This window comes from Apodemus sylvaticus, chromosome 10 (assembly GCF_947179515.1).
Source record: "Apodemus sylvaticus chromosome 10, mApoSyl1.1, whole genome shotgun sequence".
In the NCBI taxonomy this organism is placed as follows: domain Eukaryota; kingdom Metazoa; phylum Chordata; class Mammalia; order Rodentia; family Muridae; genus Apodemus; species Apodemus sylvaticus.
Genome location: NC_067481.1, coordinates 29,160,642 through 29,186,406, shown reverse-complemented (window position 1 = coordinate 29,186,406; position 25,765 = coordinate 29,160,642). Strand labels below are relative to the sequence as shown.

The following is a 25,765-nucleotide window of genomic DNA, read 5'->3' as shown; positions in this document are numbered from 1 at the left end:
ATTTTGAAACATGCACCCCAGGCTAGTCTGGAACTTGCCTTGTAGCCCAAGCAGGCTTTGAACTTGCAATCCTCCTGTCTCCAGCTGAGTGCTGGGATTTATAGGTGTGTGCCACTGCGCCCAGCTAACCCATACATTTTATAAAACTGCTGGTACTGATATTTAACCAGTCCCTAGAGCTAAGTGCTTCAGTACTTTAAACCTGGGACTGTAGATTGGAGAAATTCAGAAGGGGAGAAGTTGGAGAGAAAGAGACCTGTTCGTTTCCTCTAGAGAATTCTTGAAAAGTACACACGAGCTTAACAAAATTATGATTCATCTATTTTTAGGTAGACATTTTAATCTCAGCCAAGCCTAATATGCTCTCTAATTATAGTGATATATTTTCCAAATTACAAATCAAGACACATGGCCCAGCACATGTGTCTGTAATTCTGAGTGTTTGGTACAGTAACATTTGCCTCATGGTAATAAATTATGCTTCTAGGGCACATAAAAGATAAAGTGTTTCTCTTGGTAAGCCAGTCCCAAAATATCTTACCTAGATTCTTGCAATTTCTGTGCCCAACTAACTATAGAATTAAACATGCCTTATTTCTGTGACAAATTAACGTTCACACTAGAAAAGCAAAACCACACAACGGAGAAAAACAGTGGAAGAATAATTTATATTAAAATATTTTGCTGCCAGATGCTTCCATTTTAAACACCATGCTCTCACAATCTAATCCCACTCTGCAACTAAAAAACCGAAATACTAAAAATAAAACAGAATTTAAAGCGTTTCTGAGTAAAACTATGTTCTTAAGAACAAAAAAAAAAAACGGTACCCAAGTTTTAGGAACCTGTGCAATAAACAAGAAATGGGTCACCTGACCGGTCCCCACCCCACCCCTCAGTCCATTTCACAAACCCTCCCCTTCTCACACGCTGTGAGACTTTAGAAATATCCTTTCTCAAAGCCGTTCTTTCTAAAAGTGGAGGTGGAAACCCACGCAAACAGGTCCAAGTGCAAAATAATAGGCTACATCCAGACTTTTGCATCCATAAAACGACAGGTCTCTTGGCGGGTCGCGTCGATGAGGGTTTGTGCCCTGGGTGGTACAGATGGTCTATACCGACGGTGAGTTGGGTGAGTTGCGGTTTAACCTCTAGACAGAGGCGTAAAAGTGCCCGCCCTGCAGTGTTAAAGGGCAAGGCAGCACCGGGACCGGTTTTTTTCCAGGAAGCATGCCCCGCATGCCCAGGACAGGGAAGGGGAAGGCAGGGCCCTGGGCGTTTCATTCACGGCTGTGCTTTCTCCCCCCCCCCCCCCTCTTCTCCGTGGCTCCCCCTCGACTTTCTCTCGCCTTTACCCAGTCCGAGTTTGACGTCGATCTCCTGGAGACCAGACAGCCAATCGCCTGGCCGCTAAGGTCCAGCGCGACCAATCAGGCATCGTTGCTACCTGTGAGTAATTATTTTTAGCCAAGAGGAACGCCCCGTTCCACTCCGGCGTTAACACGGATTTCTGGGCTGCAGGTTGTGGAGACGGCGCCTCTCCGCACCCTGGAGTCCCTTGAGCCCTCATTCCCTAGACACCCGTGCACAGATCAGAAACTCTCGCAGGTTCCTCAGCAAGGCATCGTGTTTATTTTGTGGGCCTGGGTGAAAGCCCTCAAAATGCACGCGTGGGCGCACACACAGCCACACAGGCAGTTTGGCAGCGTGTCGCTCTCTGCGACGTTTGATATAAGACAATTTTTTTCTTACGGTCTCAAGCAACCCTCATATCCGAGCTGCTGCCAGGTGACCCGGGGAGATGTGGCCGGGGGACTGCAGAGGCAGTTAAACTGTCACCTGTGCGGGAGGTGCAGCGACGTGGCCTCCCTTCCCCGCCCCCAGGTTCTGCAGTTGTCACTCTCGGGGTGGCAGTTGGCCTAGGCCCTGCGAGGATTAATACTCAATGAATCGGGAGCACGAGTCCGGGTCACCCCGGGGTGGGCTGGAGACCCACAGGATAGCTCGCCCAAGAGTGGGGTTTTCCTCCGCCACGGTCGCACTCGGAAGCAGCCTTTTCCGTGTACTCTGCCCTCCCTCCCCCAGCCTCGGCCGCCCCTCCCGACCGGCCCCCGCCGCGTCGCCACCTGCTCCCCCTCTCTCCCCCTCCCCTTCAGGCCCGACGCCCTGCCACCCCACCCCTACCACCCTCCTCCAATCCCGTTCCAAGACCTCCCTAAACCCCACCCGAGCCTCTCGGGACTGTCAGATCATTGGTCGTAGCTGCGTTCAGGAGGCGTGACCATCTATCAGCGGCCGTCTGGACGTGGGCAGGCGGGACTTGGCCAATGGCGTCGGGGGGCAGGGCAGGGGCGGAGTCGGCGCGGCCTGGGGGTGCCGGGTGGGGAGGGCGGGACTGTGACGCGAGCGGCGCGCACCCCCGCGGAGGCTGGGGGCGGGGAGGAGGCTATAAAACGAGAGGCGGGGCGCGCGCCGCGGCAGAAGGAGCGAAGCTCTGGCCCGGCGCGCAGAGGGCGCTGTACGGGGACGCAGGGCCGGGCCGCCGGGCTGTGTAGAGAAGCGAGCGCGCTCGTGTAAGCCTGCCGTCCCCGCCACCCCTGAGCCAGAGCAGCGAGCTCCCGGGCCCGCCCGAGGCGTCCGTCGCGCGTCCGGCGGTGGCGACGTCTTGCACCCGGCCACCTCGCCGCTCCCGACCCACCCGCGCCCCCGCCCGCCGCCCCTTCTCCCCCGCCCAGCCGCAGCTCGGCGGCGGCCGCAGCTCCGGAGCAGCCTGTAAGTACGACCGGGCGGCGGCTAGGGGCCGAGGGAGTGGCTGCAGCGTCCTGCGAGCCCGGGTGCTAAGGGGCGGCCTCGGGGACCTAAGGGAATGGAGTGGCTCCGGGGACGGGTCCCGAGGCTTGACGGCCGGGAGGAGGGAGCACCTGGGGTGGGGGCAGCAGTGCCCAGGCAGGGGGAGGGGGCGCCGGGATACTGGGATCGGACCCGGACCGGTGCTCCGGGATGCTGGCTAGGTCCCAGGAGCCTCGAGCGGGGAGCAGAGGGGGGGACAGCAGGGTCAGGTTACGCGGGGGAGGGGAAGGCAGGGCGGCCCGCGCCGCGACCTGTCGGTGCCCCGGGCCGCGTCCCTGAGGCAGCTAGAGAGCCTGCTCTCCTTTTCCCGGGCCGAGCTCCTCCTCCCGGAGCAAGGCTAGTAGTCTTCCTCCTCTTCCTCCTCCTCCTCCACCTCCTCCGGCTGTTGCTGCTGCTGTAGCGCTCGGGCTCCCGGCGCTGTGAGCAGAAATCTAATGAGACTCAACTGGCTGTTTATGTAATTCTTCACAGTCCTGTGTTAAGGCGTTGCTTTAAAAACCACCTTCCACCCAGCCTGTCTGGGCTCGGCTGCACCTTTAAGCAATCCAGCTGATTCTGCTTTCTCTGCCTGCTCTTGGGTTTCGGCTTGGAAAGTGTAGTTTGGGGGCTACAGGAAAGATTCTTTGCCCTTTGTCATCAAGAATATGGAAAATGGAACAGACGGATTAACACCAGTTTGATTATTTTAAATGCCCTTTTTGATCAGCCTCGTTGTACAAATAGCTCTCCCTTGGAAATACCTCTGTTTGCCCTTGATCTTTTCTTATCCCCACCCAGTGCTGATCCAGCAAACGTTTAAAGGTCGACCTTATCGCTCCAACCTCTCCAGGGACTGTCCGTTTATCCTAAGAGGGAGGGATATGGTTTTTAAAAATAAGAATAAAACTGAGAAACCCTGCCATTTAAACAGAGTAATCAATAAGAGTTTTAAGTTACTTGCAGCTGAGAGGAATTTCAGAATGTGGGGGGAGGCAGTACACATTAAAAAAGAAAAGGCTCCCAGAAAGAACAAGTTGTGTTAGAGCCCTTGGCCTGGTTAAAACTAGAGGGGATAATTTGGTTTCATTTGCCAAGGTGACAGTTCATTTAGTACCTTTAATTTTAGAACCACGTACATTGAAAATAATTTTGTATCTTACATTTCTAAAGATTTAACATAAAGCAGATTTAAACGTGATGTTTCCAAAAGGAACTGAGCATTCACTTCTAAAATGGTGACTAGCAAAGGAACTAATGACCAACTTGTAAAAGTGGAGCGTGCGGTAGGTGGGCGGATGAGTGTGTGCAGTACGGTTAGTAAACACTGTGCCAGGAAGAAAAGGAATGGGTACATGTGCTGGAGGCTCCCTAAGTCCTGCTCAGAAATGCTGTGTATTAGCTTAGAATGCTGTTTTGACTATAAATCTGTCTTGAACTTTAACAAGTTTTTTTTTTTTTTTTTTTTTTTTATGGTCTGTTCCTTTATTTTATAGCGGTATTTTCCACTCTTTCTAGCCCAGCAGACGTTTTCAAAAATAAAATTGCTTCAGGTAAAAAAGCTTTGGAACTATTACATTGATCTCACTTGGATGTGTTTGCTTTTGTTTTGTTTTCTTAAAGGAACAAGACCAAGGAAGGTTGAAGGATAATCTTCTAATACCAGCACTTTGAATGAGAATTTGTTTCTCTGCCACAAACTGATTTTTTTTTCTAATTTTATTTTTCTGGTGGAGGAGTTGAAACAAAGCTAACTTTTGTGGCCTCGCAGCTATGCAGCTTGAAATCCAAGTAGCACTAAATTTTATCATTTCCTACTTGTACAATAAGCTTCCCAGGAGACGTGTCAACATTTTCGGCGAAGAGCTTGAAAGACTTCTTAAGAAGAAATATGAAGGGCACTGGTATCCTGAAAAGCCATACAAAGGCTCAGGGTTTAGATGTATACATGTTGGGGAGAAAGTGGACCCGGTGATCGAGCAAGCGGCCAAAGAGAGTGGTTTGGACATTGACGATGTTCGCAGCAATCTGCCGCAGGATCTGAGCGTTTGGATCGACCCGTTTGAGGTTTCCTACCAGATCGGTGAAAAGGGACCAGTGAAGGTTCTGTACGTGGACGACAGTAGTGAAAACGGGTGCGAGCTGGACAAGGAGATCAAGAACAGCTTTAACCCGGAGGCCCAGGTGTTCATGCCCATAAGTGACCCGGCCTCCTCCGTGTCCAGCTCGCCCTCGCCTCCCTTCGGCCACTCTGCTGCTGTCAGCCCCACCTTCATGCCCCGGTCCACTCAGCCTTTGACCTTTACCACTGCCACTTTTGCTGCCACCAAGTTTGGCTCCACCAAAATGAAGAACAGTGGCCGAAGCAGCAAGGTAGCGCGCACTTCTCCGATCAACCTGGGCCTGACTGTGAGCGACCTCCTGAAGCAGAAAGCCATCTCTTCCTCAGTGCACTCTCTGTATGGGCTGGGCCTGGGCAGCCAGCAGCCGCAGCCGCAGCAGCCTCAGCAGCAGCCGCAGCAGTCATCCCAGCCGCCGCCTCCACCACCACCTCCACAGCAGCAACAGCAGCAGCAGCAGCAGCAACAGCAGCAAACCTCTGCTCTTTCTCCCAATGCCAAGGAATTTATTTTTCCTAACATGCAGGGTCAAGGTAGTAGTACCAATGGAATGTTCCCAGGTGACAGCCCCCTTAACCTCAGTCCCCTCCAGTACAGTAATGCCTTTGATGTGTTTGCGGCCTATGGAGGCCTCAACGAGAAGTCTTTCGTAGACGGCTTGAATTTTAGCTTAAATAACATGCAGTATTCTAACCAGCAATTCCAGCCTGTTATGGCTAACTAAAAAACAAAGCAAAAGAGAACATGTATCGTACAAGTTAAAATGCATCGGCCCAAGGGGGAATTTTTTTTTTTTTTTTGCCTCCTTGAGATTTTTTTTTAAGCTTATAGTAAGGATACATTCAAGCTTGGTTACAAAATAAAACATGCATCATTTTTCATTTGCCAACCAAGCACAAAGTTATTTTATACTGACTGTATATTTTAAAGTATACTTTCAGATATGGCCTCTTACAGTATTTAAGATATAGCAAGGACATGGCTGATTTTTTTTTTTTATAAAAAATTGGCACTAATAAGTGGGTTTATTGGTCTTTTCTAATTGTATAATTTAATTTAGTACAAAGTTTGTAAAATATCAGAGGATATATATATATTGTTTCTACGACACGGTATTGCATTTCTATCTTTTTACTACAGTGATCTGTGACAGCAGCTTCATGTTGTATTTTTTTTACTGAAATTGTAAAATATCCATCTTAAAGACATCAACTATTCTGAAAATTGTGTACAGGATATTCCTTTAGTGGTGGAATTAAAATGTACGAATATTTGCTTTTTCAAAAAAATGTATTTTCTGTTAAAGGTTTAAAGATTTTTGCTATATATTATGGAAGAAAATGTAATCGTAAATATTAATTTTGTACCTATATTGTGCAATACTTGAAAAAACGGTATAAAAGTATTTTGAGTCAGTGTCTTACATGTTAAGAGGGACTGAAATAGTTTATATTAAGTTTGTATTAAAATTCTTTAAAATTAAAAATGCCTATCCTGTGGTCTTTGTCTTAAGTCTTTGCTAAAAGTCTATGCTCATGAAGAAAAAAGATACAGCTTACTCACAAAGTAATGGAAGGCAGGGCTCTGCTGTTAGTCAGACAGGGGTTTGCCAGAGCTGGGTGGTGCTTGGTAGAGTGTCTGCCTAGCAAGCAGAATGCTGGGCTTTGGTCCTCAGCATCCTGTAAATACAAGTGGCACACCGTGCCTCTGCTACCAACACCATCTAGGAGAGAGGCAGGTGATAGGAGGAAGTCACGTAATCTGTCAGCATCTATTGGAAATGTAGTAAGAAAGCACTCAGAAAATGCTAGAAAATCCTTCACCTTTTAAGTTCAGCCATTGTCTGTAGCTACAATTTAGGATTAAACCCATCCACAGTTGGGAAAGTTGCTAGATATTAATGTTCGTTTCTTTGCCCAATAAAATATTTACATACTGTTACTTTTGTGGGGCATGGTATCCAACCTAGTTAGGGGCTTTAACAGACTAGTTACTGATAATGCCTAAAATTGTAGATCCTTATGAGGGTTTAATATATATATATAATTGTGTGTGTGTATATATATATATGATGAATTAAAACATTAAAATGGCAGGTGTGGTGACAAATGCCTTTAATCCCAGCACTGAGGCAGACTTAGTTCCAGGCCAGCTGGAGCTACATAAAGAAGACCCTGTCTTTTAAAGCAAAACAAACCCTTAAAGAGGAGTCATTTTCCTGTTTCAATGTTTGCTGATACATGATAGAATGGTGGTTGGAAAATTGTCCTGAAATGAATTGCATGGCTCAGCTTTTATAGAAAGTCGCCAGCACTGTCTGGGTTACAAATGAAATGAGAGTTTTAGACACAAGCCTACAAAAGCCTTTTGTCACCCAAGCTGTCTAGAGCAATAAAAGTTTTAAGGCACCAGGCACTGAAATAACAGAAGGAAGCTGCCCGTTGTACTCCATGGTGAGGCTTTGTCCCTTGGACAGAATGAGTGAGGCTCTGAAGAAGTGTTAGAGTGTAGAGTGGAGCCTCAGGGCCCAGGTCACCCACCCGTTCTGAGCTTTGGGGATCACAGTTTGGATAGCAACAGTAATTAAAACACCAGGTGACAGAAATCCGTGAAGTTATCATAGCTTCAACTTGAAAAGCTAGCGTTAACACATTTTCAAAACATCAGGATAAGTCAGCTTGACAACAAAGACAAAAGAACTTGTAAAGACTACATGAACCATTCAGCCCTTAAGAGAAATGTCATCTTGGTACATTCGTGTTGATTTGAGGCAGATTACTTTAAATTTTATCTTGATTGGTTTCAGAAAAACTTGATTTGTTTTTTTTTTAGTTTATATTTTTAAGAGAATGAACAAAGGCCCTTTTTGCACACACTTTTGTTTTTTCCACACTAGGAATGGAAATTCTCTTAAAGGAACGAGTGTCTAGCACATTTAGAAAAGCTTATGTCTTAATCCCGGATCCATTTTCTCCCCGCCGTCATCTGCTTCGGGTCTTCTGTGGGAAGACTGTTTGGCTTACAGTTTGAGAAGTTATTTCCATGGATCTAGTCCATCTTTTCAGCTCCAGTAGCAATAGCTCTTGTAGCAAGCAGCCTGTGCATGCCCAGCCCTAGTGTGTGGTGAGCTTTTCAGGTTGCATTCTGCCTGGGAGTGGGGACAGGGCGGCCTCAGTTTAGTGCATCCCACTGCTGGTGCCTAACATCCAAAAAAAAAAAAATTTTTTTTTTGAGGCAGATCTTAAATAGTTCAGACTGGCCTTCAATTCATTTTATAGCTGATGATCGCCTTGAACCCCTGATTCTCCTGCCTCTGCCTCCCAAATGCTGGGATTACATATAGGTGAATACCACCACAGAAGGCACAGACCTGCAGTCAAAACACATCTGATGTGGACAGCAACGTTCCTTTGTTGGGATAAGTTAACTTGCCTTTGGAGAGGAAAGCTAAAGTTGAAAATATTTTTCTAAATGTGTGTTGGCGTTCATTTCATTCACAGAGATGCTCAGATACCTCCCTCTTCATTGAGAGATTTCAATGGAACCTTCAGGATTTGGGTTATTTAAAAAGAAGTCACCGAGAGCCTGGCATTGGTAAGGCACTCGGGAGACAGAGGCAGACCAATCTCTGAGTCTGAAGTCAGTGAGTTCCAGGACAGGCAGGGCTACTCAGGAAAACCCTACCTCAAAAAATTAAAAAATAAGTCAGTATAACATAGAGCCACTAACATAGAAAACAAAATATATTTCTTTGGACAGACTTAGAATGAGGAAGTAAAATGCTTGTTGGAGACTTTCCTCCATACCTACTCCCTATAAACAAGCTACCACAAGCATGAAATACAAATTATATAGTTATCACTTGGAATCCCTGAGGGATTGGCTTCAGGACCTCAACAGAGTCCAAACCCTGGGGCTGCTCAAAACCCTAATATAGATTGTGCGGTATTTGCATATACCCTGTGCACACTGTCCCATATGCTTTAAATAATTTCTAGGTTGTTTATACTATCTAGATCATTTACAATACAAATGCTATATAAATATTTGTTATGCTATATTGTTTAAGGTAAATGACAAAGTATACATATTGAATAAAGACAAAGGTTTGTAAGTATTTTCTGCTTGTAGGTGGTAAATTTATACACATAAGTCTTTCTACGCTTGGCTGGCTGGAATGTGTGCCTTTGACAAAATCTGGTTAACAGTGTAGGAATGGATGAGAGAAACATCCTCGTTAGAAGGCTGCACAAAATTGTCACTGCTGAGGGAGAGCCAGGACACTGCTCATGTTGGGAGGTCACCTGAGATCAGATTTCTTTAGTTTCTGTAGTGTATACTTAGAACCTCTTTTCCTCTTCTGGAAAGATCTAGAATCGCTATCTGTGCATGCAACTGGAAAAGTCAAGCACTTGTGTTTGTTGAAGGCAATTAAAAAACCCTTTAAAATGATCCAGTTAAATACTTCGATAGTACTTTCTGTGTGCCAAGCATGGTTCTAACCCAGCTTAGCAATCTCGGGTTGGGGGTGGGGGTAGGGTGTGGGGGTGGAGTGGGAAAGAGACCAAAGCACAAAAATCTTAGCCCAGGATTGCATGGCTAGTAAGGGACACACTTGGGACTCAGACTTGGGTGGTCATGGCAGGGTCATGCCTTTAAATACTAAGCTGTATCCCTATTCCCTCAGATTCGTTGATACTGTCATTTGAAGTAAAGAGAATAAACCTATTTTTGATGCATCAGACACATGACTTGTTAAAGTTCTTTCAAAAGTGTTAGTAGGAAGAATCTAGCAGGAGCTATTTAACTGTGTGTGTCCATCAGTTTTTTATTATTGAGGTTGTTGACTGAGAAACGGTATAACTGGACTTGGTGGCCTATGCCTGGAATCTCGGCATTTGGGAGGTGGAGGAAAGGGAATCAGGAGTTAAGAGAGTCCTATAAGTGCTTCCAAAGGTCCAGCTCCAAGGACTCAGGACCTCCTAATGCATTCCATCTCTTAAAGAACCAGGGAACCGCCCAGATGGGCGGCACGGAAGACCAAGGCTTTTAACAGATGGCCTTTGGAGATACACTGGATTCAGATGGTAGCACCATGCTCAGAGGTCCAGGTGAAAGATACAAAGTATTTTAGAACTTCAGAGCATAGACTCTCAACTGCAGCTTCATCTCTCTAGCCCCTCTTCTCTCAATTTAGAAGCATTGTGTGATTTCCCGTGCATAAGGCCATGCATAGATTTACTGTGATGCTACTTCTAAAATACACTGGCCTCTGAGGCTATTTTCTTTCATTTTTTTTCCAGCATGGAGTTTTTCCGTGTAATAGTCTTGGTTATCCTGGACTTGATTTGTAGTCCAGGCTGACCTCAAACTCACAGAAATCTTCCTGCCTCTGATCAGAAATACCTCAGAAATACCTCCTGATCATGGTATTATAGGTGTGCGTCACTATGCCCAGTTCTCCTAGGGTATATTCATTTCTTACCTGAGCTTATTGAGAAATACTCTGAGGAATGGCAAAGTAACTTTCCAATGTAATCTTCAATAATACATTACTAACACCTGTCATTTGTTTGTAAATTACCATTACGATTAATTACTATTATTAAAGAGCTTCCTTAAGCAAACCTTTGTAAGACATGGTGTGTGTGTGTGTGTGTGTGTGTGTGTGAATGATGCATGTACAATGATGTGTGAAAAAGATGGTGTGTTTGTATAAGACTATGTGTCTGAGATGATGTATGTGTGATGGTGCATGTGTAATAGTGTATATGTATGATGGTGTGTGTCTGTGTCTGATGGTATATGATGATGTATGTGATGGTATGTGTGTGTGGAGTCAGATCCCCACTTTTGCCTTTGTGTAGGCTCCAGGGATCAAACCCAGGTCATCATTTTACCCTTTGAGCCATCTCACCAACCTAGATTTGGGGTCTGGCTATGTAGCCCAAGCTGGACTCAAACTCCCACTCCTCCTGCTTCAGTCTCTTGGGTGCTGGGATTGCAGAAGATTCTATATGTTAGAGGGATCTTCTGTTAGAACTGTAAGATGATCTCACGGTTAAGCAAACTTTCAAAGGAAACATTCAATCAAGAGGTAGTTTGTGTCTAAAGAGTTCTTGAAGTCTAATTCTTTAATCACCTCCAGTCACTTAGCATACATGGCTGTGCAAAAGAGGACACAGTGACCGAACATAGCTGGGAAATGTGGGAACTCAATAAAAGAACTGAAAGAATGGGTGCATACCTGCATCCTAAGCACTTTGGAGAGGTGGTATGGTGCAGGAGGATCATCCTTGGCTACACAGCAAGGTTAAGACCGATCTATATCACATGACATCACAGATTTAAAAAGAAGTCAGAAAATCAATTGTTGATGGCATAAACTTGCAATTCAGCACTCCAGCGTGGGCCATTGGAGCTGAAGGATCTTGAGTTCATGGCTACAACTGAATAGCCTAAGGCTGGACAGGCAGATGGAGCGGTCAGTGAACTGATAGAACACATATGTACTTAAAGGTTCTTGGGTTTTTTTTTAGAAGCCACAAAGTCCATAACGTTAGCCATGTTTGCTTCCCCGTGGAATCAGAGAACTAAATGAAAACCTGCCTTGTTTGCTAGTTGGTTGGTGGTTGGTTTGGTTTTTGGATTTCTGGGACAGGTGTCACTTCACAGCCCTGGCTGACCTGGAACTCATTGTGGACTAGGATGGCTTTGAACTTGTGGTGATTCTTCTGCCTCTACCTACCTCCCAAATGTTGGAATTATAGGCATGAGGCCACCACACTTGGCTCTCTTCTTAACGTCGATGCCTTGTTGTATAGTCAGTTTTCGGCAGAGAATCAAGAGCCCTTCAACTCCCTGTTATTCTGTTCACATCTTGATCAGAAGCATCTTGGAGTCTGTTTTCAGTATGAAGAGACATGTTCAGCACTCCTTGGTTGATAAACTGATTTAAACCCAGGATTCTAGATGATATGCCTTCTGGGGGCAGCCAAAAATGCTTGCTACATCAAAGGGTCCATGTTGCTGTGAAAAAGAAATTGTGGTAGTTGTTTCTATTTAAACCATACCGGGCCAAGGATAGGAATGGTTAGAAACAGCTAAGTGATGAATACACCAGATGGATAATGGCTCTTGCTGTACCGTAGTGCAGGTAGAGAAAAAGAGGTTTGCTTTCCAGAAGGGAAAAAACATTGAGGACTTGGAAGGAAAAACACATTCCTCCTGGCATTATGAGGACTTACTTCACTGACAAAATATGACCAGAGTGCAGAACACAGAACAGGTGTACAATATTTTTAGACAAACCTTGGCATATACCATGGGTCGCATCCCTTCTGCCTATATGCTCCTCAAATGTTGCAAAAATAATCGTGGGAAAGCCACTTAGACAAAAAGGACTAGACATTACTTTTATGCTTAAAAAAAAACAACAACAACAAAGCAAAACACCACTGCAATCTTAAAGTCAAACATAAACCTCCTTTTTAGCTGCAAGGTCACAGCTGTCTCTCCACACCGGTGTGCTCCAGATGTCCTGCTGTGGTTCTTGAGGGTCACTTTCTTCCTTGACACTGTTGGGAGGGTCAAGAAACCGTGCTCCCAGAGACTTCTGGAGTGTGAGGGATAGATTGTGCTGTCCCCCTAAAACAGATTCTGACTCAAAACAGTTTTCCGGGGTTGGAGACGTAGCTTGATGGATAAGCACAAGGACCTGGATTTGGGTCCCAGAAACCACTTAAGCCTGACACATGGTCACATGCACCTTACATCACCAGCACTGTGGGGTCAGAATCGAGAGGATCACTGGCCACCAGCCCTGTTTCAGGTTTACTGAGAGCCACTGTCTCAAAGGACACCTGATATCCTTCTTGACCTCAACATACACTCATGTGTACATATACATAAGTATGTACACCACACACACTACATTCACACAGAAACCACACAGTGTGACAAGCATGGACCAGTCTAGTCTGGTCTCTATATTGAGAGAAGGAAATACTATATTGTACCAATAAGGTTTAAGACATAGGATCATTGGGAGGAGGCAGTGAGAGTTATGCAAAGTGAATACGTAAAAAAAAATAATTAAAAACAAAAATAAATGGGATCATATGAGTGGGCATGGCGGCCCACCTCTGGGAGGTGAAAGGTGGAGGATCAGGCCTTCAAAACATCCTTGGCTGTATCACACACATACACATACACACACACATACACATACATACTAACATGCACACACATGCACTCACACACACACACATGCACATTCACACACACATGCACACTCACACACACACATGCACCTACATACTAACATTCATACACATGCACTCACACACACATGCACACTCACATACACATGCACACTCACACACATGCACACATGCACACACTCAAGCACACACATATACACATACATGCCCACATGCACATACATACTAACATGCATACACATGCACTCACACACACATGCACACACACACGCACACTCACACACATGCACACATGCACACACTCAAGCACACACATATACACATACACTCACATGCACATATACACATACAGGCACACACACATATACATACACATGCACACATACACACACTCACACATGCATACACATGCACACACATGAGGAATCATAAGCCAATACATATATTACCCATGTTAGCACAGGGTCCAAATTCCTGGTGACACAGGATCGGCAGGCTAGAACTAGCTTTTTACTTTTTTGCCGCCAACAGACACGCCCTTCCGGATGGCTCCCTGCCAGGTTCCTACCACCCATACCTTCATTTCCAGTAAGGATTCGCCTTATTTTGGAGTCAGCATGCTCATTCTTCCTCACCTTGATTTCCCACATATGTCACACCATTTGTCTACGTCTTCCCCAGGACCCCCTCCTTGCTTTGAAAGTGACCCACTGTTCTGGGGTTCTGTGGAGCCCCAGTGGCTTATTTCCTGATAATTCCTTCCTCCTTCCAGGAAGTGTCACGGGGATAGTGAACCATTTCCATATAGCTTAAGATAGCCACATGGTCCCAGCCTTTCTAGAAACTAAAGTGGCACCAGGGGCTCCTTAACGGAAGACCAAGAATAATATTGTTTTCATCTGAGAAAACTCAGAAATATTGTGTTTTTCTGGGTCTTCCACAAGAAAGAAAGTGTGTGTGTGTGTGTGTGTGTGTGTGTGTGTGTGTGTGTGTGTGTGTAGTAGAAAGGGGGGCATAATGCAGAGAAATCTGTGGCTTCTTTGGTTTCTTTTGTTGTTTTGTTGTCATTTTTTTTCTTTAGAAGATTTTTGTTGTTGTTTGATTTCATTTTGTTTGTGTTTTTTTTTTTTTTTTAAGGCAGGCTGGCCTCAAATTTGCTACAAGGCCAAAGTTGGCTTTACACTTGTCCGTTCTTCCAGCCTCCACCGCCTAAGCGCTGAAAATACTGGTGTGTGCTGCCACACCCAGCCTTTGGAGTTCTATATAAGAGAGGGAGAGCATCCTTCAGGCCAAGTGACAGGTGTGTATCCTGCTCTGCTCTCCGGGTCTGGGAGCAATGAAAGGTCGCCTAAGAAAAGTGTTGTCCACACTGCCCTGGGACCACCTAGAGACCGGCATCCCTCAGTAGAGGCTTTTTGGAAGGCCTGAGGTACACACGTGTATGTTTCCCTCTCCCCTCCCCAAGTTCGAAGGAAGGTAGGAAGTCTTTGGTGTTCCTTGCCAAGGCTGATTTTGCCACAGTCACAAAGCCTTTGGGACTCCAGAGGAACTGATCAACCTCAGAAGCTAGGCACTCATAATAGTGGGTGCTTACACTGCCTTGACCCTGCTCTAAGCCCCTGTGTGTTCTAATGCATCTCTGAATCTGTAGAACACGCCTCTGCACTTGGACCATTTCTCCCTCTCACATGAAGAACTGGAGACGAAGAGCTTATGACAGTCAGAGCCACAAGAGAGCTGGCTTTAAGCTGTGGGATTCTACGTTGCAACCCTTTCTTACAGTGGTTGCCCTTAATAGGTCAACTCTATTTATCTGTCTATCTATCCATGCATCCATCCATTCCACCATCCATCTACCCATCCACCTACCTACCTACCTACCTACCAGTTTTCCACATACATATCTATATGTATGTACAGCACACACATTAATTCACAATTCCTTTAGACCACACACTGTGACAAGCTTGGATACATTCCAGTCTTGTCTGGTCTCTATACTGTTGAGAGGAGGAAATACTATCTTTACTGTACCAATGTATCTGTGGCTGTCCTGGAACTCACTCTGTAGACCAGGCTGGCTTTGAACTCACAGATCCACCTGCCTCTGCCTCCCAAGTACTGGGATCAAAGGTGTGCGCCACCACACCCAGCTAATAAGTTAACTTTATAGTGAACTCGCATTTACAGGAGGATACCTCATATACTCCTCTGTATTCTGTGGGAACATGCAGATGTATACACACATATATACCATACATACGTGCATATATAGACTCCCATATCCAAATACAGTAACAGTAAAATCCATCCAAGCTGAAGTAGGTTGTGTTGCCTAGCTCACATATGGGAAGCCTGAGATTAAATTTAAAAAACTAAGCATGGTGGTAGATGCCTGTAATCCTAGTACTTGGGAGGTGAAGATAGTATAACAAAAATTCAAGATCTTCAGCTATATGGAGATTTTGAGGCCTCCCTGGCCCATATGAGTCCTTGTCTCAAAAAGCAAAAGAACATACACACACACACCAAAAAACAATACAAAAGCAAACAAAACCCACCACTACCAATGCCCACGAGCAACAAGAGAAGCTTAGGTAGGAGGTCATCTAAATTAGGTTTTACCCCAATTTTCCCTCTCCGGAAGATGTCCAGCAACCCCAAACTGGTTTTAGCATCAGCCTTTGCGGGGCATTGCTTACAAGCTGGGAGCTAGTTCTGCTTGCCGACGTTACCCCTGCTATCCGGCTAATCAGCTGGAGAAGTAGTTACAAGCATTTTACATTCTGAGGTCTTTGGTCCTGGCTTTCACCAGATGTGTCAACTCATGTGACTCTCATAGGCTCAGAATTTCTCACTGGTTCCTAAATTCTTGCTTAGACAAGAAACAATGGGACAGCCAGTCAATGTATCCACTGGAGAAATTGACTCTGGGAGCCACCTGGCGGGTCAGGACCTGCTGGCGATGACATCCATACACAGAACATTTGAAACCTTTCATGAAATTGTGGTCTAGCGTGAGTCGGTGCGCAGGCCCAGTCGTTGTCCCAGGTCACACTGGAAGTGTGACACACACAGAGACCAGGCAGCTCAGAGAAGCTGTAGGCCAGGAGGAGTCATTAGGTCATACAAAAGGGGTCACCAAGCGTTCACTGGAGACGCCTAGGCCCCCTCCATTGCCCAGTTCCCACAGAGGCACAAGAGACATGGAATGGGACTTGAACATGGCTCCTTGTCACCTGGTGTATGGGCAGTAGGAGGACTACATGCTGCTGATCCTTGGGAGAGAGGCAGAGGGAGTCAAAACACAAACTTCTATTGTTCTATTGGAAGAAGCTGCCCTTGAGCTTGGAAACTTTAAACACATACACACACACACACACACACACACACACAGTTCCAAGCTTTGTATGGAAACCCTGTGAAAGATGATGGTTTAGAACTTTCTCATTCAGGAAACCAGGAGGTGGGCACAGAGGGCAGGTTGGAGGTTCAAGGGCAGAGCAGCAGTAACAAGGGCGGGACTGGGCTGTGAAAGAGCTGAGGCTCTGATTCCAGCCTTTCAAGACAGGTTTTCAGTTTATGAGGAACCTGGAAACCTCCTCAGGCAAGAGGCTCCCTCTAGGGGTCATCTCGCTCGCTCGCTTGCTTCCTACCTTTTGTAGGAGTTTTGTGATGTCAGTGTTTGTACAGGGTTCCGCCCTTCCAGAAGTCCACGTTGGTGGAAAGTGTGTGCATTGCATAAACTCGGAACCTCCCCCCTCCCCCAGCACTCTCAGGTGGCGCCCTCAGCACCACACCCTGCCCCTGGTGTAGGAAGCAAATCTTTAGGAAGCTCAGATGTTTTGTCCTGTCCAGGTTGTTTGCTGGATGCCTGGAATAGTTTTCAGTTGGGGCACAAATCAGAGAATGAGACTTGGAGGGTGGAGGAGACGAGGAATAGAGAGCTCGCCTTGCGTGTGAAGCTCTGGCTTTGATTCCTGGCATCTCATTAATTCAGGTCTGGTAATTCCAGGTCTGGTAACAGGTCTGTACTTCCAGCGTGGGTTAGAATCAGGGTCATCCTCAGCTACATGAAGATTTTGAAGCTGTCCTGGGTTATATGAGACACTATCAAAAAGAAAGGAAAGAAGGAGAAGGAGGAGACAGAAAGAAAGAAAGAAAGAAAGAAAGAAAGAAAGAAAGAAAGAAAGAAAGAAAGAAAGAAAGAAAGAAAGAAAGAAAGAAAGAAAGAAAGGTTTGGGGCTGGACATGGAGAGGCCTGATCATACATCGTGGGACTCTGTGTCGAAAACAAGAAACAAACAAAACCCCCACAAGCTTTGGAAGTTAGCGCTTTATATATACTTTTACAGAAATTAGTCCCCATGTAACTCTTCCCCTTGGATAACTTCTGCAGGCTTTCCTTAGCGTCTTCTGTGGTCTGCCAAAAATACCTCACACGCTAACCGCGCTCTCCCATGCATCTGAGATGGTTTAGAGAGCATGGCTGCTCTACCCACACGGAGCCTGCATTGGTACAGAAAGGACAAGTGTCTGGTCCAGGTCTCAGGACAAACTCAGGGGAAGGGATGAGCGTTCAGGGCTTGCTGGTAACACTAAAGCTCTCAAGTATTCTGTAAGACTGCAAGGAGCTCTGTGCAGCAGCAGTGATAGCCCACACCCTTAATCCCAGCAGAGGCAGAGGCAGGTGGATCTCTGAGTTCAAAGCCAACCAGGACTACACAGAGAAAAACCTGTCTCCAAAAACCAAAAGTGCAAAAAGCTTGAGGAAATCCCCAGATCACATTATTCCTAGTGTTCTCATATAAGCTGCGAGGGAGGTGGGGAGTTAGACTTTGAGACTATATCCCAAACTCATCCCCAGTGGCTAGTAGCTGTGCCCTGTCAGTCAAACATATTCAGACCTGCATATACTCTCTTGAGGAGTATTGGAAGCGTTTCTTGTCAGGCCTGGTGCAATGAGTGTGTTTCATATATAAACATCAGACCTATTCTCCTTCTCCTGCAGAATAACTTAAACCCACACGGGAGGTCAAGCTAACCTTGGACATGCTTTCTCGTGAGGAACCTGGGAGGAAAGGCTTGTGATCAGGGAGGAAGCTGAGGGCAGACGGAGTCAAGTCATCCATCTCCACTCCTGATCTGTGTGAAGGTTATTATGCCCGTGGCTTCAGAGCCATGGTGGTCTACCCAGGCTCAGTCCCTGCTCGCTTGGGGACCTGGGCGGATCGTTGCGCCTCCCTGAGCACACGTCATCATCGCTGAAATGAGGAGACTATTAGGTGGAGGTGACTAACACACGCCTCACAGGGTTACAAACACTTCATGACACAATGCACGTGGAGAGCACACTAAGTGCTGTTCGCTCTCAGTCACGGAAACAAACCCGTCACCAAGGCATTTAATTGGTCAAAGGGATCCACCTCAGCGGAGGCCCGGGACAGAGCTGGGTCACCCTCTGTGTCTCACTGGCACTGGGTTCTGCTCATTCGCAAACACCAGCTTCTCTTAATTTTAGGACCACACTGTGTCCTGACGAGAGGAAAAGATAGTTTTGAGTCTTTTCGTGAGCATTGCAGGGCTGTGAGGCTGGTGTCGCACTTTTCCCATTGCTTCTTGTGTACTGAGATGAAGAGACAAGGTAGATAGCCCTTGAGAGGAGTCAGTGAGAACGGGGCTCCGTGATCCGAGGCACTGGGGCTGGGAATGATGGGTAAAGACATGGTCTAAGTGGTCTCCCTAAAGGCCCAGAGCTTCTCTGATTTATTCAAGTTGTCTTTCCATCTCTGCTTATTGGGCTATCAGCTGCTCAACCCAGCGTCCATGGCCGGATAGGGGCGGGGTTTTCTCTATTTCTTTTCTTTCTCCCCACGCTTTCCCCCTGCCCTTCTTTTCTCTAGCCACCCTCCTCCTGGACCATTCCCGGCCAACAAAGGAGATGACATTTGCTCTCCCTTTGTTCTCCAAGGTAGCTGTGGGCAGGGAGCCATTCTCCTCTGTTTTCTGTTCTAGCCTTGGGCAGAAGCATGCAAAAGCAATTATTCCCAACCAACTGGAGCAACCGGCCCCAGGACAGTCAGCTTTTGCAGGGCAGTTCAGCTCCTATTATTATGCCTTTTACAGGCGAAGATGCTGAGGCAGAGAGGGCCACTTACCCACAGCCACGGAGCTGGTCAGTCTGTCTGTCCCAGGAACTAATGCTCTCTCATAACCTTGACCTTTTCTCGCTGGTAGCCACTGTGGGCAGCAAGGAAGCAGAGGACCCTAAAGCTAAAATATCTTGTCCCTTTATTTTTTTTCTACTAATTAATTCATGACAGGTGCTGAGGAGCCTGGCATGTGTTACTCTTTTTCGTGTGTGTGTGTATGTGTGTGTGTGTTTTAAATAACTAGACTCTAACTTATTTTTGTAAGGGACACATGTATGGGAGCCAGAGGACAACCATAAGGTGTCTTTCCTCTTGTCTACCATGTGGATCCTGGGGATGAGGCTTAGTCGCAAGCACCTTTATCCATTGAGCCATTTTGTTGGCCCCTTTTCCCTTTTTTTATGGCCTTGCTAAGCTGTTCCCAGCAGGCTTTGAACTCACACCATCCCAGGCGGGCTTTGAATTCGCAGTCTTCCTGCCTGGACCTCATGAAGATACTGGATCCTACAGGCCAGTATCTTCAAGCCTGGCTTGGTACCTCTTTAAAGACTTAAGCTGTACAATTACAAAAGCCATGACCGCAAATAAAGCAATTCTTAGACTTTAGTCAGGATGTCCCCACAAGAAATGAAATGACAGGGCAGCATGGGTATCTCTGAAAGTATGGCCTGCTGTCAACCTGCTCGGGAGGTGGCAGCTGTCACGGGCGTGTCAGGGTGGCATGCCCTGGGAGGGCTGAGTCTCTAGTTCCTACCAATCAGCAATCTGGCTCTGCTATAATTAGCTCACATTTTGGTAGACTCACTTTCACCTGACAGCAGTTTGTGTGTGTGTGTGTGTGTGTGCCCACGTATGTAAGTCACTGTATATGTACTGACTTTTCTGCCTCTTCAAAAACTCTGGGATATTGAACCTCATTTGCCTGAAGGTTTGTAAGCCTTCTGGGAGAAAAGACACGAGGATCTCGAGGCTGAAGTTAGGACCTACTTGCAGTGAGTAGAGAGCTCTATAGTATTGCTGACTATAAGACCATGAGACCACATACCAGCAGATGGCTAAAAACAGAAACCCCTAGAGTCCTTGGCAAGACAAACACATAGTAGTAAGGAACACTAGAGATGCCCATGCCCCCGACATGAGTCCTCTGCCAGAGAAAATGATTCTACTTTTTAGCTCAGGCGAGAGCTGTGCTGGGTAGACCACCCTGGAGGGTTTCGTCTGTGTCACACATTTTGGTAGTGAGTCTGTGCCACCACCCTACTGTAGCACCTGAGACGCGCTCAAGGCAACTGAAGAACTACATTTAAACAGTGTTTCTTCTGAGTTCATTCATGTGTACTCAGTACTCTGGGTACTGCAGAATATGCCTTCACAATCCTTTTATAAGGCTCAGTCCCCTCAGGGGACAGCCAGGACCAGATGGAAATATTGGGTAAGCTTAGTCCAGAGGGGAGCTACCACTGAGGAGGACCTCAGCATCTAAACAAAATGACTCCGATATGTGTCCCACTGTGGCACAGAGAAAGTTGGACCAACCCTGGTCTAGTGTTCGCTCTTTCATTTCTTAAACTTATGATGTAAGGGAAGTCGCCTTAAACATTTAGAGTCAAATCCAGCATGTGTAAAGTAGGAGAAATGTTACCTGTGAGGCAACTTTCCCTCCATAAGGCACAGAAGACTTTATCCATTCACCCATTGAACAACTACTTATCAACATCCTGAGTGGCCCAGCTTTGGGTTAGTGAATCCAAGAGGCATTTTAGCTCTTTCCCTTCCGGTGACTCTAGATTAGGGTGGGGTCTGCAAACAGCAAAGTCATAAAATAATACCAGCTTAAAGAAGGCTAGGCATTCGCTTCTCATCTGCTGTGAAAAAAATAAATACCATACTAGAGCAACTTGAGGAAAAAAGGGCTCAATCCACCTCAGGATTAGAAGGGACACGATTGGAAGTTCATCACGGCATGATGGCATGCTGGTGTTCAGTTGGCTTTCTCCTCCTTATAAACTCTGTGTGTGTGTGTGTGTGTGTGTGTGTGTGTACATTGTGTGCATGTCATGCACATGTGAAAGTCAGCCATCAGCCTCAGACGTTAGTCTTCAGAAGGTAAACCTCTCACTGGCTTGGAGTCTTCAGAAGTCTAGTAGACTGGAATGCCAGCCAGCCCCTGATGCTTCTGCCTCTAGCTCCTTGGTGCTGGCTTTGGGAGCTTTGTCACCACAAAGCTGGATTTGTGCTGTGGGGTCTGGCATCGAACTGAGGTGCTCATACTGAGGTGCAAGATAAACACTGCCAACTGCACGATCTCCCCGGGGCTTCTCCTTCCCCTTTCTCACTTAGTCTAGGATCCCAATTCACAGAATGCTGTCATCCTCATTTGGGCCCAGTCTTTCTTCTTCAGCTAAACCTCTCTGGAAACATCTCCCAGCTCCCAGGCTAGGCCAGGCCCAGAGCTGTGACTCCTAGGGGCTTCCAAGTCTAGTCAACTGGACAATGGACACAAACCTTCGAGAACCGTGAGGGACATAACTCAGCGTTGTTGGCATGCAAGCGTCTGCCCCTCTATGTGGTGAGTACTTCTTTCTCTCAGGCCTTGCGTCCTGACTGTCACATACAAAGGACACAAGTCAGCCACTACCCACCACCCACCACCCTCAACTGTCTATTAGACAGAGCTGTGTGGGTCCCTTCCCATAAACCAGAAAACAAAAAATCAAGATGGCGACAACTTCTTCCTGCCAGAGCTCTGAAGCTTCCTCAAGACTCAGAAGGAGCAGATAATGCTGGTATGGCACCTTGCCACTGATGTACTGGGAAGAGGTCCCACCTCTGGACCAGTCTGGGCTGGTACACGCTGGGACAGAGCCCTGTATTCCCTTCACGTGAGTGAGCTTGAAGGCGACCATTACTGTGAGACATCTGGACGTCAGGGTACTCTGTCCTTGGTTAACTTGGGATGTGAAGAGAGACTCCAACCTGACCTTGAAGCAGAAAGGCTGAAGAGCTTGGGAGCCTAAGATGTGGGAGAGGGAAGGCTGGATAGCCCATCCACCTGCCCGCACACACTCTTCCTTGGGAGGTACCCCTGGGAGCTGATTCTTCCTTCCTCCTTACAGCCCGAGAGAGCAGTGTCACTTGACCTCAGGGCACATTCCAGAATGAGGGCACAACCAAGAATAGGACCCAGGAGCCCTGCCACCGCCGCCGTGTGCATTACTCACATGTTCCCTAGAGAAGAGAAGCCCTCGCTCCTTCAGAAGGTGGGATTAGAAGAGGAGCTACAGGAGTGGGTCTGAGAAGAAAGACACATGATAGTCAAAAATATGCAGTGGCTCCTCACAGCCCTCCTCCCAGATCCTACATTCATCCAGCCGTCCCCCTTGTGAGCTCTGAGCTGGGCCGCTGTGTTCCTGGAGCCCCTGGCCATTACTCTGATTTGGGTCAGCACCAGCCTAGAGGCATGGCAGACTCGAAGAGGCTGAGGCAGCCTAGGGACAGCAGAGGCTTCCCCCGAGGAGCTGCCTCCTGAAGGATGAGGCGGCATAAGGCTGATGTCTGGCTCAGGAATCTAGGCCATGACTGCAGTTGTGTGTGATGGAAGGTTGTCACGTGTTTAGGATGTAAACAGATCTTGGGCGATGCCCCGGAGGCTGACCAGCTGGAGCCAGACACTGCCCATGCAGGCACGTGAGCTTGTGTGTGTGTGTGTGTGTGTTATACACTAAGTAAAAACAGCATAACTCAAGCATTCAAAGTTCTCAATAGCAGTACACAACCCTTGGCTTTGCCATTTAGTAGCTGTATGATCCTGAAAGTTTCCCCTGTGTGTGTGTGTGTGTGTGTGTGTATACAACTTGTGGGAATAGTTTTTCTTTTTCTTCTGTGTAGTACCTCAGGATTGAACTTAGGTCATCGGGCTTGGCAGCAAAAGCCCCTTGACTCACTGAACCATTTCTTCCCCCCTGTGTGTTTGGAATGGGCTCTCACACAGCCTGGAGCTTACATGGTCAGCTCATCTGTCTGGTGGGGAGGGCCCCAGTCTCCTCCTGAATTCATCTCCCCAGCACAGGGATTACAGGTGTACCCAGCTTTTCACATGGGTTCTGGGGATCCCAGCTCAGTTCTTCATACTTGAACTGAGACATATCCCCAGTCCCTTTTTCTTTATTTTTCTTTTCTTTTAACTTTGTTTTTGAGATGGAGTCTTCTTTGCCTAGTCTGGCCTTGTACTTGCAATCCTCCTGCCTCTGGCTCCCTAAAGTGCTGGAACTGTAGCCCTTTGTGCTTTGGCCACGGCTAAGGACATTTCTCACTACACTTGCCTTGTTTTTCCTCACCTAGAAAGTGTCATTGTGCCTCGTGGGGTCTCAGTGCAGCCCACAGGGGAAGGCGCTTGGTGCTGCCACACAGTAAACTGTTGATCCGATTTATCATCATGGAGCAGTTGGAGATGATAGCTGATGGAAACAACCACATGCCAACGTGTTACCACTGTCCCCTTTCCCTAGTTAGGTTTTGTCCTAGCTCTTGGGTGGCTTTCTGGTGCCACTGTCCAGAGGGTGACATCAGACTAGTGAGCAGCTGGCTAGACAATGGAGCAGAGCGTCCTAGGAGGCTGAGAGGGAGGAGGGTAAACAAAGCCACAGTGCCTTGCTTAGGGGTGGTGGGGACAGTTCTGGTCTAGTGTCCATCAAGCCTGAAGAGATTAGAAGGAAGAAAAGGCCTGGGGTGCAGGCTAGTGGGAGGGAGAGCCACGCGGCCTTGAGATAGCAAGGGGCGAGCGAGATCCTTCACCACAGGAAAGCATGAGACTGGCCTTGCTGCAGGGGCCCTTGGGTTCCTTGGGTCCTGGAGCAGAATTGAGGGCATTTCTAGCAGACTGAGCTGGGTGACCGCCACAGGCTGGGAACTCTGGGAACTCAAGTTAGCCCAGCCTGGGAACCTGCTCATTGTCGGCCATTGCATGAAAGCTCAGGAGAACGAGGCTGAAATGGCAAGGCATTCCCAGAGAGAAATCAGCCTCACACAGGCCCAGAACGATGAGGTACAGTGTTTGGTCCTGAGGCCCATCCTTGCCCAGGGAGTGTCAGAGGGTAAAAGGACCATTCTAGCCCAGGCTGTGGTTCTTACGAGGGTAATGGGTTGAATCTCAAGTCTCTTTAAGTGCTGTGACTGCCTAAGGCATCGGAGTGGAACAAACCTGTAATCTCAGCACTTGAGAGACTGACATGGGAGAATCATGAGTTTGCGACCAATCTGGACTGCAGAGTGAGGCTGAGGTGAGTCCACGCTACACTGAGAGGCTCTGGCTAGAACAAAACAGCAAATCCAGGGCTGAGGAGATGACTCAGTGGGGAATACGTGCCTCCTAAGCACGAGGACCTCAGCGTGAATGCCTAGAACTCACATAAAGCCAGGCACAAGGCAGCGAGTGTCTGTAACCCCAGTGCTCCCGTGACGGGATGGGAGATGGAGGGTCTCTGGAAGCTTCCAGGCCAGCTGTGTGGTGTATACAAGGCCCAAGTGAAAGGGGGAGGGTAGACACCTGAGGCTGACCTCTGACGGCCACACATACATTATGGCACGAGTGTCCCTGCATTCACACACATAAGCACGTGTGTGCAAGTGTGTGCACGTGAGTGTGCCTGTACACACACAGCCACAGCAAACCAGCAACAGGATGTAAGTGTGTGTTCTTACTACTCTTGGTGCGGCTAGGCATGAAGAGGTTCAAAGACAGCAAGTTAGTGATGGAGGTTGGATTCAGGTCTTGGTGAGCCCCGATCTCATAGGCGAGGTAGTTTCTGTGCTGTTAGCCTCCTTTGAGTCTCCCTCTCTCTACCAGGGGGAGCAGAACAGCAAACTGGACCTAACCATGGGGTTTCGAGGCTTCTTTGTATAAGTGAACTAACGTGGTGGCAGGTAACAGATGAGGCTGGAGAGTGGGCTCTTGTCCTTGGGCTCCGAGAGTTGGACTTTGTGGCCTAGAAGCAGGTTCAGGCAATGTCCCCAGGCCTCTATGCACAGAGTGAGATGACAGTCCTCACCCTCACTGTACGCCTGACTAGGCTGGGAAATGACCATCAGTCATGTTATCCCAATGGCTAAATTCCTTGCAGTGTCCTTCCCAGCCCCTGCCCTCTCTTCTCTTAGAAATAGAAGCCCTAATGCCTTCCTCAAGCCCTTACTGTGGTGAAAGAGACTGTTCTAGGCTAGGCTAGGCCTGGCTTGGATTCCTCCTTTGGGTATGGCCCCGAGAACTTCATGGAACTGCAAGAGAGGGGCGCCTCTGTCGAGGGCGAGGCAGGCTACGCGGTCCTCCCTTTTGACTGGGTCTGGGGAACAGTAATAAGTCTCCCTGAGGCCAAATGCACAACTGCCAGCATTGTCAGAACTAGGGCACCCTGGGGATGCTGGAGAGCCTCTTCCTAATGTCCCTAGAAGT

General features: G+C 47.4%; 1 protein-coding gene across 3 annotated transcripts; it reads left to right on the top strand.

The window, feature by feature from the left end:
• The first annotated feature begins 962 nt into the window (after window positions 1-962).
• On the top strand, window positions 963-5,746 carry Tob1 (transducer of ERBB2, 1). Of its 3 annotated transcripts, none has more exons than XM_052196710.1 (3): window positions 963-1,123; window positions 1,360-1,449; window positions 4,450-5,746. In XM_052196710.1, exon 3 carries the CDS (start codon window positions 4,600-4,602, stop codon window positions 5,668-5,670), a length of 1,071 nt encoding a protein of 356 aa, XP_052052670.1. In that variant the 5' UTR covers window positions 963-1,123; window positions 1,360-1,449; window positions 4,450-4,599; the 3' UTR covers window positions 5,671-5,746. The 3 variants fall into 3 exon arrangements, with proteins under 3 accessions (XP_052052670.1, XP_052052669.1, XP_052052668.1); XM_052196709.1 differs by having other exon boundaries at window positions 963-1,132; XM_052196708.1 differs by lacking the exons at window positions 963-1,123; window positions 1,360-1,449 and adding an exon at window positions 2,475-2,772.
• The last annotated feature ends 20,019 nt before the right edge of the window (window positions 5,747-25,765 follow it).